Raw genomic sequence first — 14,924 nt, 5'->3', positions numbered from 1 at the left:
TTCAACATGAGTCAGCAACCTAAGTCCTGGCCAATCATAAACCCTAATATCAGCATTGACCTGGTACTCACCCCTAAGCAAATACCAAAGCCAGCCACCCCTACTCCAGGACCCAGCCCTTCCCAAGTGAGAAAGCCTTTTCTGGAAGTGTGGACCCAGGCCACAAGAGGGCATAGGTACCCGGACTTCCCACACAAGAGTGTCAGTCACCTCACTTAACCTGCATCCTCCTTCCTCCCGCATCCTCCCTCCACCCAACCTGAACCCAACACTACTCCAAAAGAGTGAACTCAGGACCCACTCTGGGTCCAGCCTTGTGAGGTAAGGGAATTTCAAGGTGGGGAAAGACAATACTCTTTCTGTCACCTTGAGAGAAGCTCACAGCTATGAGCCGGTCCATTCCCATCAAAACCCTACTAAGGGGAGCTTGGGTGGCTCAGTCGGGTAAGCATCCGACTTCGGCTCAGGTCATGATCCCATGGTTCGTGAGTTCGAGCTCTGCGTCGGGCTCTGTGCTGACAGCTCAGAGCCTGGAGCCTGCTTCAGATTCTGTGTCTCCCCCTCTTTGCACCCCTCCCCCACTCATGCTCTGTCTCTCCTCTCTCAAAAATAAATAAATATTAAAAAACAAAAAACCCTTCTGCAACACAGACACCTAACCTCACATCTAGTTTTTGTTATCACCGTCAACCCACAACACCTGCTCAGCTATATTTCAAAACCTCCCATCCAAATTCTCACTCATGGCTCCATCAACATTCTTATCCCCAGAACTCTCCCATTAAGAACTCAGTCCTATCCTCAAAACCAACTAGAACCCCATCCTCACCCTGTGTCTATTCTCTCCCCAGACTCACTTGCATTCCCAGTGCTGTCATCAGACCCATCCTAAACCTGTCCATGAACTTTTGTTCTCAGCGCAAGGAAAAAATGTGAAAGACTTTGAGATGAACCCAACAGATGTCTCTGATGGAAAACTAAGTAGGTTATTTGATTTTATGCGGTCTCTGCCTCTGTTATTGTCTTTCAGCTACTTTACGACTCTGTAAATTATAGACAGCTGATAGAGTTGCAAATCATTCTTGTCTATAACCATAACCATACAAATGAATTTTGTCAGGTGAAGTACAATTAATTTCCCTCCCCACCCATGTAGAATAAACCAGTTCTCCATCTATTTATAAATCTATTTCAGTATTCCTTATTGCCTCTACCTGTGTGGGTCTTTGTAACATCTTACTAACTCCATCATTTATTAATGGATCAAAATAAAATCTTTGATGTATGCTTATTTTATATATGTAGGAGAGTCCTGGTTAGATCCCTTAAAAAAAAAAAAAAAACTTATCTTTTGTCACTAGATTTGATCCCTATATCCAAACTTAAACCTCTCCAACATGGACTACACTATTTTGAGGTGAACCTTCATTCTGGCATCTTAATCCCTTATCCTCATTTTGACACCACTGTTCTCTCTCCCAACTTCATCTGATCCCCATCCCGGCTTTCTTCCAAATTCTGACCCCACCTCTGCCCTCCTTAATCCTTAATCCTGCCCCCTCCACCCCCTAGGATTAATTCATGGCCCCACCCAGTCACAGTTCCAAGAGACACCTACTCATTCCCAAAACACCACCTCTTCCTCCTTCCTCTTCCCCATCTTCCTGGCCCCCAGAGCTTTCCAATTCCTGCTTCTCCCTCTCCACCTACATCCCATGGACTCCCTCACCCCAACTGGCCCTGCTCCTTAAAGGCCATTTACCCAAACAAAATATTGCTCTTCCGGGCCCCATCCAAGTCCAGTACAGTTGACTTTCTAAGCCACCTATCTGAAGATTCCCTTCTGGTGCCTGATGGTTTTGGGGGTGGGGATGGGGGTGGGGGTGGGGGAAGGCCAACGGTGGAATCTAGGCATCTCCGAGTGCTGGTGCTGGAGATGAAGTTGGGAACTGGAATTTGGATGTGTTGGGTTTGAGGTCCGGATAAACTTGAGATAAGGCTGTTGATGGGGTTGTGTTTGGGGGATAGGCTGACTGTAAGGGGTATGGTTAAAATTAGGGAGATAGGAATAGGGTGGAAAATGGCCATTTGGAAGCTGATGGATGTAAAGATGTGCACAGGGGTTGGAGAGATTAGAAAGTGGGATGGAAAATGGATTGGTGTTAGGGAGGGCCATTGGGATTTAGGGTGGGTTTGAGGAAGGAAATAGCTTTCCCCTTCCCTCTAAGTGAGTCCTGCTGCCTCCCAAGTTCACAGTGGGTTCAAATGGGGCCTGGGTGGGGCCAGATCTGGGTCCCAGCTTGTCCTGGAGCTCCGCCCCAAGCGGAAGGGCCAAACCCAGACTGGGGGGTGCCAGGCAGCAGCCTACTGAGCCTTTGGGGGTGGAGAGGGGGAGGCCAGCAACAGGGAAATGCTGAGGGCGCTGGGGGAGGGAATTCAGGGGTTAAAAAGCCATGGGTCCAGGCTGAAGTTGGAAGCAGCTGGCGGCGAAGTTCTGCACCCGGGCCTCTCACAGAGGTAGGGTCCGCCTGGGGCAGGGGCGGGAGCATCAGAGGGGAGGAGTGGGGAGAGGAGGGAGATGTGAGCTGGGAAAGGAAAAGAGGGAGAACAGCTGAGTCAGGGAGATGGGGCGGGAAGCCAGGGGTTCAGTTATAGAGGTACAGATCTACAGAGCAGGGGAGGGTGAAGCACGCTGAAAGATAAGCTGCTTGAGGCCAGGTGCCCGGGACGACCCTGAGAGGGGAGCAAGGGGTCAGAGAGCGGCGGGAGCGGGTACTGAGGCCCCCATCTCGCTGGAGGGCACGGATGCACGCTGTGCACGCCCCCCTGCCCCTCTCGCCTCCTTACTGGGCTCCCCACCGAGGATGGAATTTGGGACGGGGGTGCAGATTCCAGGCCCAAGGCTCTTAATGAAGGAGAGATTTTAGACCGGAAAGTGCAGGCGCACAGGTGGGGAGGAGGGGCGGCCAGAGACGGGGGTTCGAGCCAGCCCTTAACACCTCCCCCACAACTTCTCAGGCCCCGCCCGCCCTGCTCCCCACCCCGGAGCCGCCATGTGGCCCCTGGCCGCTGTGATCGCCTTCCTGACGGTGGCCTTGTCAGGCGGTAAGAATGCGCGGGGGTGGAGGCGGGGTGGCCACCGGAACAATGGTAGGAGGGGTCAGGGCAGGAGGAGGGGGCGTGGGAGCCCTGAGCCCCGCCCACCGCCCACTCGAGGCCGGGTCCCGCAGGGACAGCCCTGAGAGCTTCCTGCTTGTCCCTGCGTGACCTGGTTTCTGGGCCGGGGCTAGCGCACTCTCCCCACCGACCCCAGACCCCTCCCTGGGGCGTCCCCGCTCTGGTGAGCCCGCTCCTATTTATAAGTTTTCTGGATGTTCCTCACCAGCTCCTTCTCTGATTGCCCTACTCTGCAGTGGAAAGCTCACCCCCACCTGCAGCCCCTGCCCCCGCAGCAGCCTCCTCCCCTCTCAAGCAGGGCAATCGTGAGAGTTGGGTTCAGATCCTGACGCTGCCGCTTTGAGCAAGTAATTTAGCTTCTTTGTGTTTTTTAATCTGTAAAATGAGAACATCTAAGTCCCTCCTAGGAAAGGTTGTTGTGAATGTTAGAATGAGCTAATGCGTGGCAGATGGAAGGGGCTGAAAAGTTAGTCGTCATTACTTTATTAGTATTCACTCTTCATTATCAGCTTCTTCCAGAGCCTTCTAGTTTGTTCTTCCTTTAATTCTTGGGGTGACCCCCAAACCTGATTCTACCCTGAGTCGGTCCCCAAAGATTCCTCATGTTTAAGGCAAATTTGCAGACAGATTCTCAGGCATCATCACCTGTCCACCCATCCGTCCTTCCGTCCATCCATTCATCCATAGCCATTCACCTAACCAACAAGCTGTTGAGCACTAGGCACTGTTCTGGGTGCTGTGCAAGCAGACACGGTTCCTGCTATTAGCATCCAGAGCCTAGCGGGGAAGGATGCAGGCATTATTCAAACAATTACTCAAATAATTAGTTAATAACTAGTTAGGACTGTGACAGGAGGTGATGGCTTCAAGGGGCCAAGCCAGGAGCCTTGAGATGGAATGGCAGCTCCTGGCTTGGAAGGCCACCCAAAGGTCTGGACCCCTGAGCCGAGACCTGAGGAGGGAGGAGTCCTCAGGCACCTGGCACCACCCTTGGCCTGAAGGTGGTGTGGTTTCTCTCCTTTGCTGCCACTCCCAGGACTCGTGCCCTTGTCCTAAGCCCCTCCTGGGCACCACGCCCTGGGCTAGGAGCTCCACATGCATCATCTTATGGAGCCCTCAGCAGCCTTATGAGGTAGGAACACTATAATTACTCCAGTTTCACAGCTAAAACCCTGGGACTCTGAGACAGCAGGTCCTGCCCCAAAGACACCTGTGGCGCCTGAGTCAGGATCCTGATGCACATTGGCTGCCCTGTCCCCAGCATCCTGGACTTGAGGTTCTGGCAAACCATATTCATTATTTTAGATCTCATGGTCTGCTTAGAGTCAACTCTTTTTTTTTTGCAACTTTTTTAAACTTTTTTTTAACTTATATCATTGTCCTAAATGGAAAAGAGCACCCTTTGCTATAAATAAAAGGTAAGAGGAAAACATAAATCCTGCACAATGTAACAACAAAAACAATGTATTTATTGGGTTGGACCATCTGACATTGCCCGTAGTGGGCCTTTTTTGACCTTTCCCCAAACAACAATGGCAGATAAATTTTAGGTTGCCGGCTAAAGGCTTCTGTTTCTTCCAGGTTTTAAAAAGTGAGCTCAGCGAGGATTAGAGAGGTATTAAAAGCATATCAGTCCCATCACGGAGCTCCATTTCTGCTTGGCAAAATGAGGACTGGAAGAGAACTGGACAATGACTCAGTTTCTGAGGCTGCCATTTGATGTCATTTATACCTCATCTCTGTACCACCTAAATGACCTGTGTCCACCAAGACTCCTGTCCCCAATTTTGAGAACCACTGAGCTAATCCCGTGGCTTATGTAGGTGGGGAAGCTGGCCCAGGGAGGAGAAGAGCCTACTGGCCACAGAGCTGGGGACCTCCTAATAATTTTTTTTTAATGTTTTTTTTTTTTTTTGAGAGAGAGAGAGAACATGAGCTGGGGAGGGGCCGTGAGAGAGAGAGAGAGCGAGAAGGAGACACAGAGTATGAGGCAAACTCCAGGCTCTGAGCTCTCACTCAGTACAGAGGCCGACACAGGGCTGGAACTCACGAACCGCAAGATCATGACCTGAGCTGAAGTCGGACGCTTAACTGACTGAGCCATCCAGGCCCCCCGCTAATAATTTTTTTAATGTTTATTTTTGAGAGAGAGACAGCATGAGCTGGAGAGGGCAGAGAGAGAGACACAGAAACTGAAGCAGGCTCCAGGCTCTGAGCTGTCCACCCAGAGCCCAATGCAGGGCTCACACTGATTAACCATGAGATCATGATCTGAGCCGAAATCAAGAGTTGGATGCTTAGCTGACTGAGCCACCCAGACACCCCTATAGCTAATAATTAATAACAGTCCCCACTTACTGAGCACTTGCTCTATGCCAGGTGCCGTGCCCCATGAGAAAGCTAAGCCTGGCAACTGGTAGGGCATCACCCAGCCAGAAAGTGGCACATTTAGGATTGGACTTTCCCATTGTTGATTGCTATGTCTCCAATGCTGGGCATAGTGCCTAGCACACAACACTTATTGAGTGAACACCTACTATGTGCCAGACACTGTGCTTGGTCCTGGGGATATAGCTCTGAATAAAGCAGTTAAGGTGCCTGTTATCAATGGACCTTATAGTCAAATTGTAGAGATTAAAATAAAAAACCCACATAAATGTAAACAAATAGAGAGAGAAATGAATAGTGATCATGGCTCTGATGGGAATCAACTGGGTGAATGTAATAGGGTGTGACTGGGGGGCTAGGAGGGGCAATATTAGACCAGGTGGCCAGGAATCTGGGATGGCCCCCGAGGAGGTAATGTTTGAACTGAACTGAGCTCTCAGAGTCAAGAAGGACACAGACATGTAGCCTGTAGATTCTGAGTGCCATCAAATAGAATATTTCATATATGTGATGTCCTGTATATGCCCTGTCCACTATGGTGGACACTGGCCATGTGGGGCTCTTGAGCATTTCAACTGTAACGGGTGTGGTTGAAGAATTGAATGTATTTCATTTTAATGAATCTAAATGTAAATATCCACATGTGGCTAGCAGCTACCATATCGAACAGCACAGGTCTAGAGAAAGAACTGTCCAGAATGAAGCAGCAGCAAATTCAGAGGGTATTGTGTGTCTGGAGAATGGGTCCACAAGTCTGGAACAGAGTGTGTGAAGAGGAAAGATGGGAGATGGGGCCAAAGAGGCTGGTAAGAGTCAGATGATACAGAGTCCTGCAAACTTTGAATTTGAAAGTGGTTAGGCTATGGGTTTTATTTAAAGTCATAGAGGCACCTGGTAAATACGTGTTGAAAGGATGGATGGATGGATGGATGGGTACATACTTACTGCCTAGGTAGATCTATAGGTCAGTCTCCATGGTGGGATGGGAAGACGCAGGTGGGGAGAAAGTCAGGCTTGTTCCATGAACTCTGTGAGCCCCCAGTGGAGTTAGCACTTATACAGAAAAGGACATCATCACCTCTTTGCCCTGACTCCTCTCCACTACATGGAAGCTGGCAACTCCCAGAGGCCAACAAATGAATCATCAATTCCTGGTCACCCAGAGCAAAATTCTGACCCTCTCCCCAAGCCCAAGGCCTCCTTCTCCCCCTGAACCCCAATTCCCTAACATTTTCTCTTCTTCACCAGGTATCTCTCAGGAGTATCCCAAGATTCTCAACGGCACTAATGGGACCAGCGGGTTTCTCCCGGGGGGCTACACCTGCCGCCCCCACTCTCAGCCCTGGCAGGCAGCCCTACTGGTGCAAAAGCGGCTGCTCTGTGGGGGAGTCCTTGTTGACCCCAAATGGGTCCTCACTGCAGCACACTGTCTGAAGGAGTATGTGGGGTCAGGGGCGCATGAGGGTAGGGATGAGAACAGGACTGGGGTGGTGAGGGGGTGGGTGGATCTGGATTGAGGATGAAGTCAGAGTTAGGGTTGGGGTTTGGGACTGGAAATGAAGTCCAGAAAGAGGATTTGAAGGGGACTGGAGTTGAGGATGTGGAAGGAGATGTTTGGAGAGGAGGAAGGTGGTGGAGACGGGCTTAACCTCTCTAATCACCCCCTTCCTGCACCCACAGAGGGTACAGAGTTTACCTGGGCAAGCATGCCCTGGGGCGTGTGGAGGCCGGAGAGCAGGTGAGGGAGGTAGTCCGCTCTATCCCCCACCCTCAATACCAGATCAGCCCCACCCACCTGAAGCATGACCACGACATCATGCTTCTGGAGCTGCATTCACCGGTCCAGCTCACGAACCACATCCGTGTTGTGCCCCTCTCCCAAGACTGCCTCCCTGCTGGCACCTGCTGTCGGGTGTCTGGCTGGGGCACCACCACCAGCCCCCAGGGTATGCACCCTCAACAGGTGGCCTGAGGTGTCAGTGGCTGGGTAAACCGGGCAGAAAAGGGAGGGAAGGTTGGAGGAAGATTCCTTTATATATATAAAACAATACATGTATAGTAATATGATATATAATATATGTTATATATCCTTTATATGAATACATATACATTTATAAATAAGGTAACATGTTATATATATATCTCCTTTATACAAATGTCCATTTATAAATATAAAGTTATATGTTACATATGTCATAGGTTATATAGTTATATATCCTTATATAAATATATATACAAAATATATACACATTTATAAATATGTATAAAGTTATGTTACATATCCTTTATATAAATATACATGAAGTTATATATTTTATAGAATGTTACAGATCAGATATATAAACTTCTATATCCTTTATATAAATATATAAATTAATAAAAGCATAGATATTGTAATATGTGTTATATATTACATGTATGATATATTTATATAAATACAACACATTACACGTTTGTATCCAAATATGAAAATTATCATGTAGGTTGATTTTTTTTAGATCATAAGTTCTATGTTATGTATTTATTTAAATACATTTACATATAAACTATGTATTAGACAAATTATACCTAAATATATTTAAATAAATTGTCACTTAATGCATTTGATATATTGGCAGGTATGTACTTGTTAAATGTAAGGACGTGTAGGTGTATCCTTTGTGTTTAAGTTACATGTGCATGAATATAAAACTGATCTTCATAGCATCAAGGGCCCTTTGCATCTCCTTAGCAGTGCCCTGGCTTCTTCCCTGTCTCCTTTCCCTCTTTCTCCCCCATCTGCCATCTGTCTCCACATGGCTTTCCGTCCCCTTGTTTCCTCACCCCCAATCTTCTGTCTCTCACCACATGTCACTATCCCTCTTCTCCTCTCCCTTTTATGTCTCTTCCCACTTTCCTTCATTCTCGAATCTTCCCCTCTTGTTGGCCTCCACCTCCTCTGCCCCATTTCTCTCCACACCTGTCTCCTCCATCCCTTACCCCAGATACATATCCCATCTGTTCCCCATCTTCCTCTTTGCATCCATTTTCTACCGACTCTCCTGTTTAACTCCCACCCTGTAGCCTGGCTGAGACAGACATCCTTAGACCTTCCTCTCTCTCCTTCCCAGTGAGTTACCCCCCAACCTTACAATGTGCCAACATCCAGCTTCGCTCAGATGAGGAGTGTCATCAGGTCTACCCGGGGAAGATCACACCCAACATGCTGTGTGCTGGCACAGAAGAGGGTGGCAAGGACTCCTGTGAGGTGAGAACGGCATGGGGCAAGGGGGCGGGGAGGTTGCCATGGGCCAAGATGGGAAGCCAGAATGAAGGCAGGGACAGCTTCGGGGGGGAGAGCTTCATTTTAGCCTTGGGGGAACCAGTGTTTTAAGAGGACATGTCCCCTAGCATAGAGGGTCGAGATAAAAAGAGAAGTACCGGTGACTGGAGACTATAATTCATCTTAAGCCTCGGCTTTGACTGGCATTGGCTGCCCAGATCCCTGTGTTGAGATGCATAAAGGTTGGTGTTGTTTCAGTTGCGAGAGAAACCCAACTCAAACCAGCTTAAAAGCAAGACACACTGGCTTTTGTAACCGCAAAGTCCAGGGGTGTCTTGCTTCAGGCACGGATGGATCCCGGTGCACAAATAATGTGTTTAAAATGCTGTCTCTCTTCATTTCAGCTCTTCTCTCTTCTGTTTTTGTCTTCATCCTCAGTTAAGCTATTCCCAGCAGCTTTGGGCTCACATCTCACCCTCCTAAGCAACTCGATCAGAAAAAGTTTTCCAAGTATTTACCTAAACATCCTTTTTTAAAATGTTTATCTATTTTTGAGAGAGAAACAGAGCATGAGTGGGGGAGGGTCAGAGAGAGAGGGAGACACAGAATCTGAGGCGGGATCCAGGCTCCAAGCTGCCAGCACAGAGCCCGACGTGGGGCTCGAACCCACAAACCATGAGATCATGATCTGAGCCGAAGTCAGATGTTTAACTGACTGAGCCACCCCAGCGCCCCTGTTTACATAAACATCTTGAGCATGATTCTCACTAGGCTGACTTAAGTCATGTGTCCTGAGCCTTCACTCTGACCAGAGCTGTGGGATTCTCTGATGGACCGAGTCTCTTACGTGACTGACTGTGTGGGCCAGGGAGGGGCTGTTCCCCAAAAGAGAAAATCAGGGGGCAGTTATCAAAATGGGAGGAAATGGGTACTACCTGGGCAAAAACCTCCACTAAGCACAAAAAAGCAAAACTTACATCCGGTAGAGGAGGCTTCTGAGATTGAGTTTTGGTTTAGTGGGAAAGATGGCGTGTGCCTTGATTGATCAATGAGGAGTGTCTTGGGTCCAGTAGGGAGAAGTGAGAGTACACGCTCTACATAACCATACCCAGATGTGGGTGAGTTTGCCCAATAGTGAGATGGCACCAAGGAGCCATAAAGCCATAGCAGGGCTGGGGGGTAGCACGGTGTGGGGGGGTGGGCACAAGGTGGGGTTGGTAGCAGAGAACCAAGGGTGGGTTTTGAGGTAAGGTGTAACCACTCTAACAAGACTGAAGAGCAGAGAAAAATGTGGAGAGAGAAGTCTCTCTCTTGTTCTTGGTCTCAGGGTCCATCTAGTTCCACCTTTCTCTTTGTGTCTTTTTTGCTGTCACTCTCCTCTCTGGTTGTCTTCTCGTCTTCCTGTTTCTCTCTAGCCCTGTCTGTGTCCTGTCTCTCGTTATCTCTGCTCTGCGTGTGTGTCCATCTTTCACTCTCTCCCATATGTCCCCACCTGTGCCTTTGTTTGCCTCCACCAAGGACCCCCCTTCTCTCTCTTCCCCCACTCAGGGCGACTCCGGGGGCCCCCTGATCTGTAATGGAACACTCCATGGCATCATCTCCTGGGGAGACTTCCCATGCGGGCAGCCCAACCGGCCTGGTGTCTATACTCGAGTCTCTCAATATGTTGTGTGGATCCGAGAAACGATTCAAAAACACAGAACCCAAGAGTGGAAACGGACGAAGGGGAAGGGCCCACAGTAAAAGCTGAGTTGGCTCACCTGCCTTCTTCCTCCCTCCCTCCCTCTGCACCCTCCTCACTCCATTGGCCCAGCCCTTCTCTGCCCCTCCCAAAGTTCCACTTGAACCAGTGATCCGTATTCTCAGAACCTCTGATCCCGGCCAACATTTCGTGTTTCAGAAGCATTCAGTCACTTCCGATATCATGGTCTCCCACATACTGCATCCTGAAATACCTCAGTACCCTCAATATCTCAACCCAATGTTCCAGGACTCCCACTGTTTCAACAGAATCCCAGATAGCCATCTGAATGTTCTGTCTGTGGAATACCCTTAAATACATTCATTGACTCATCTCAACAATACTCTATGTCCCATGAATGGAACTTCCTTGACATCGTGCCAAACCCCTTCACGTATTTCCTGACTACCAACATTCTAGACACTTCTGTGTTTGGTGCCCAAGAAGGTTCTAGACTCCTGTGACATTTCATCTTGAAAATATTCTCTTGGGGCACCTGGGTGGCTCAGTCAGTTAAGTGCCCCACTTTGGCTCAGGTCACGATCTCGCGGTCCGTGGGTTCGAGCCCCGCGTGGGGCTCTGTGCTGACAGCCTGGAGCCTGGAAGCTGCTTCGGATTCTGTGTCTCCCTCTCTCTGCCCCTCCCCTGCTTGCACGCTGTCTCTCTCTCTCCCTCAAAAATAAACATTTTTTAAAAAATTTTAAAAAAGAAAATATTCTCTTGGACTCAGAATCTTCTGCCCCAACAATTTTCTAGGCACATCTGAATGATTAATCATAGCACGGCTAATATTGCATCCTCATAATGATTCATTCTCACATAGTTTTGGGTCTCCCAAATGTCCCATCCCTACCTACATCCCATATTTTGCCAGTATTCCCTGTCTCTGAATCCCCTTGCTCGCTAAAGATCAACAGCACACTAGACTAGAGTTTTGGGGTTCAGGGCCCTGAGGGGCTTCCACACCTGGACCGTGTTGTCTGTCGGGTATTGTTCTTTTATCTCCCCCACAAGCACCTTCATCCTCAGTGACCCCAATACGCAGTGGTTACATGCCCAAGTCACTGAGTCCCTGATTTGAGCAAGTCTTAAAACTCACTGCCTCTCTGGTTTTTTGTCTGTAAATGGGGCTTCTCATCTTTCCTCCTAGCATTGTTATTATAAATTTCAAGCACTTCCACTATGATTCTTTGCATGGTTCCCTATCAAATATCACCTTAGGGTGTCAACAACCCCCAAATTTGCAGGGTCCAAAAATTGTTGCATTTGGGGCTCCTGGCTGGCTCCAGTTAGCAGAGCATGTGGCTCTTAATCTCAGGGTCCTACGTTCAAGCCCCACATTGGGTGTAGAGCTTACTTAAAACAACGACAGCAACGACAGAAAAGTGTTGCATTCAGGTACTTTTTTCAGCATTTATCCAGTGCTGACCATGTGCAGGCATTCTCTTGGGTGTTGGTAAATACAGCTTTATTTATTTAACAAATACTGGTACTTCTCAGAAGCCAGGCACTGTTGCAGACATAGCTGATAAAGCAGTGAATTGGGTAAAACTTCTGCCCTGTAGAGCTTGCATTCTTTGCAGAGAGACTAAATAAGGAGACAGACGGACAAGTGGCAATGTGAACCATGGCAAAAATGAAGCAGAGATGAAGGATAGGGAATGTTGGCGTTGGGAGAGTGAGTGGAGTTGCTATTTTATTATTTTTTAATGTAAGCTCTGTGCCCAACATGGGGCTTGAACTTCCAACCCTGAGATCAAGAGTTACAGGCTCTGCTGACTGAACCAGCCAGGCACCCCAGAGTTGCTATTTTAAATCGTCTCGGGGCACCTGCGTGGCTGGTTAAGAATCTGACTCTTGATCTCGGCTCAGCTTATGGTCTCGTGCTTTGTGAGTTTGAGCCCCATGTAGGGCTCTTCCCTGGCAGTGTAGAGCCTGCTTGGGATTCTCTCTCCCCTCTCATTCTCCGCCTTCCCCGCATGCACACAGACTCTCTCCCGCTCTCAAAATAAAGAAATAAACTTTAAAAAAATAAGATGGTCTGGGGAATGATGGTGACATTAAAAAAAAAAAAAAAAGCAAACAGGGGCGCCTGGGTGGCTCAGTCGGTTGAGTGTTCAACTTCGGCTCAGGTCACGATCTCATGGTTCGTGGGTTCGAGCCCTGTATCAGGCTCTGCGATGACAGCTTGGAGTCTGGAGCCTGCTTGGGATCCTGTGTATGTGTGTGTGTCTCTCTCTCTGCCCCTCCCCCACTTGTGACTTCTCTCTCTCCCTGTCTCTCTCTCTCTCAGAAATAAATAAAAACGTTTAAAAAAAGCTATGCGATAATAAATGCAATAGCAGAAGGCACACATTAATAAAGGTAGCAAAGGATACACAACAAAAGATAGTAGCAGTAGATACACAACAAATAAAAACAATAGCAAAGGATATACTGTAACAAAGATAATAGCAGATATACAAGGGTAAGGACAAGAGCAGAAGGGGAGGGAGACAGGGAATAAGCCAGTAAGGAAAACAAAAGAGGGACTTGTACAGATCACTCACAGCATTGTGCCACCAACAGATTCAAGTCTCCCCACCTGAGGCTTTAGAACTATCTAAATATATTAATGGCTTTTTTGAATGTTCATTTATTTATTTTTGAGAGAGAAAGAAAGAGGGGGAATACCAACCAGGCTCTGCACTGTCAGCCCAGAGCCCGATGCGGGGGCTCGAATCCATGAAGTGTGAGATCATGACCTGAGCCAAAACCAAGAGCTGGACGCTTAAGTGACTGAGCTACCCAGGCGTCCCTATTAATACATTAAAAAAAAAAAAAAAAAAAAAAGGCACTTACTTCACAGGGCTCTTGGGAGGATTAATTGCATTAATACATGAAGAGCCCTCAGAACACCTGGCACTAAGCAAGTGTTTACTAAGTGGTGCCCTCATTAGTATTATCCTTGCTCTCATTGACAAAATTGTTATGACAATTTGTCTCCAAGGCCCCAGAGCCAAAGCAGCCTGCCTTGGGTAACAGCTGGGGATTTGGGAGAACGGGAGGTGGCCGCCCAAATCCTTCCTGTGGAACAGAAAATAATGACATACCTGAGCTGGTGATTCTGACTGCCAGCAATACCTTAATTCAGTTGGCCAGCCAGGTGGCCAGGTTTCTCAGGCATCCCTCCGCCTTCCTTCCCTCTCCAGGGATTTTGTGGCCACGCCCTCCTCTTCCTATTTTTGCTCAGGGAAATTGTAATAACAATGGGATCTGTGCTGGAGGGATTTGGAAAGCTGGGGCTTGTGAGGGAGGGGCGTGGAAAAGACTGGAGAAGAAACCGACAGTCTTCTGACGGGAGGGATGTCTATGCTTCCTACGCATCCCCCGCCCCCGCACTGGCCTGGGGCACATCAAGACTACTGGCCTGGGGCACATCAAGACTTCTTTTTCTCCTCCCGAGGTCCCAGGAAGGGAGATGTCAGCTCCTAAACTAGACCTAGGCTAAGAATTTCCCTAGTCTGAAGCGTCCTGGCCAAGCTTAGCCACTGCCCCTACTAGGAGGCCTTTAATAAGGGATTAGGTTGGGCTTCCCTGCCTAATAGGGATATTAGTCTCCACACCCAATCCCAATGTGTGGGGGTGGGGTTCCCCAACACCACCAGGCAATTCTCCCACACCAATTCAACCTAATTTTTGATTTTTTAATGTTTTTATTTTTGAGAGACAGAGTATGAGCAGGGGAGGTGCAGAGAGAGAGGAGACACAATCTAAAGCAAGCTCCAGGCTCTGAGCTGCACAGAGCCCCACACGGGGCTCGAACCCACCAACCATGAGATCATGACCTGAGCCGAAGTCGGACGCTTAACGGACTGAGCCACCCAGGAGCCGCAGAATTCGATGTAATTACACTAACTACACTATCTACCTGGAGGTTAAGGACTCAGTCCTACAAGACCCGCCCCCCTCCCCCACTACCGACCTTTCAGACGCCAGTTGAAAGTCCAAGTTGTTACCCGTGCTTCTGGCCAAGCTGCTATATAGATTGAAGGTTTCCACGACCTCCTCCTGGAGTTTGATCAATTTGCTAGAGCGGCTCACAGAACTCAGAGAAGCACTTTACTTACTTGACTACTGGTTTACTGTGAAAGGATAAAACTCAGGAACAGCCGGATGGGAGAAATACGTAGGACAAGATACGTGGGAAGGGCTGTGGAGCTTCCTTGCCCTCTCTGGGTGCTTCACTGTCTCCACACGGCTTCACCAATCTGAAAACCGTCCCAGCCCCATCTTTTTGGGTGTTTATGGAGGCTTCACTGCATAGGCCTGATTGGTTAACTCAATGTCCATTGGTGATTGATCCTACCTCCAGCC

The 14,924-nt window shown here is 48.5% G+C and overlaps 1 protein-coding gene across 4 annotated transcripts; it reads left to right on the top strand.

Annotated features, from left to right (window-relative positions):
- The first annotated feature begins 2,415 nt into the window (after nucleotides 1–2,415).
- On the top strand, nucleotides 2,416–10,911 carry KLK13 (kallikrein related peptidase 13). 4 transcript variants are annotated; one of them, XM_019425495.2, is made up of 6 exons: nucleotides 2,419–2,517; nucleotides 3,019–3,105; nucleotides 6,814–7,003; nucleotides 7,246–7,511; nucleotides 8,676–8,812; nucleotides 10,376–10,911. In XM_019425495.2, the coding sequence occupies exons 2-6, from the start codon at nucleotides 3,054–3,056 to the stop codon at nucleotides 10,568–10,570; spliced, it is 840 nt and encodes a 279-aa protein (XP_019281040.1). In that variant the 5' UTR covers nucleotides 2,419–2,517; nucleotides 3,019–3,053; the 3' UTR covers nucleotides 10,571–10,911. The 4 variants fall into 4 exon arrangements, with proteins under 4 accessions (XP_053761653.1, XP_019281040.1, XP_019281041.1 ...); XM_019425496.2 differs by lacking the exon at nucleotides 2,419–2,517 and adding an exon at nucleotides 2,652–2,718; XM_053905678.1 differs by lacking the exon at nucleotides 7,246–7,511 and having other exon boundaries at nucleotides 2,416–2,517; nucleotides 6,814–7,029.
- The last annotated feature ends 4,013 nt before the right edge of the window (nucleotides 10,912–14,924 follow it).

This window comes from Panthera pardus, unplaced genomic scaffold (genome assembly GCF_024362965.1).
Source record: "Panthera pardus isolate Hobbes unplaced genomic scaffold, ASM2436296v1 HiC_scaffold_18, whole genome shotgun sequence".
NCBI lineage: Eukaryota > Metazoa > Chordata > Mammalia > Carnivora > Felidae > Panthera > Panthera pardus.
This window is presented reverse-complemented; position numbering and strand designations above follow the sequence as displayed.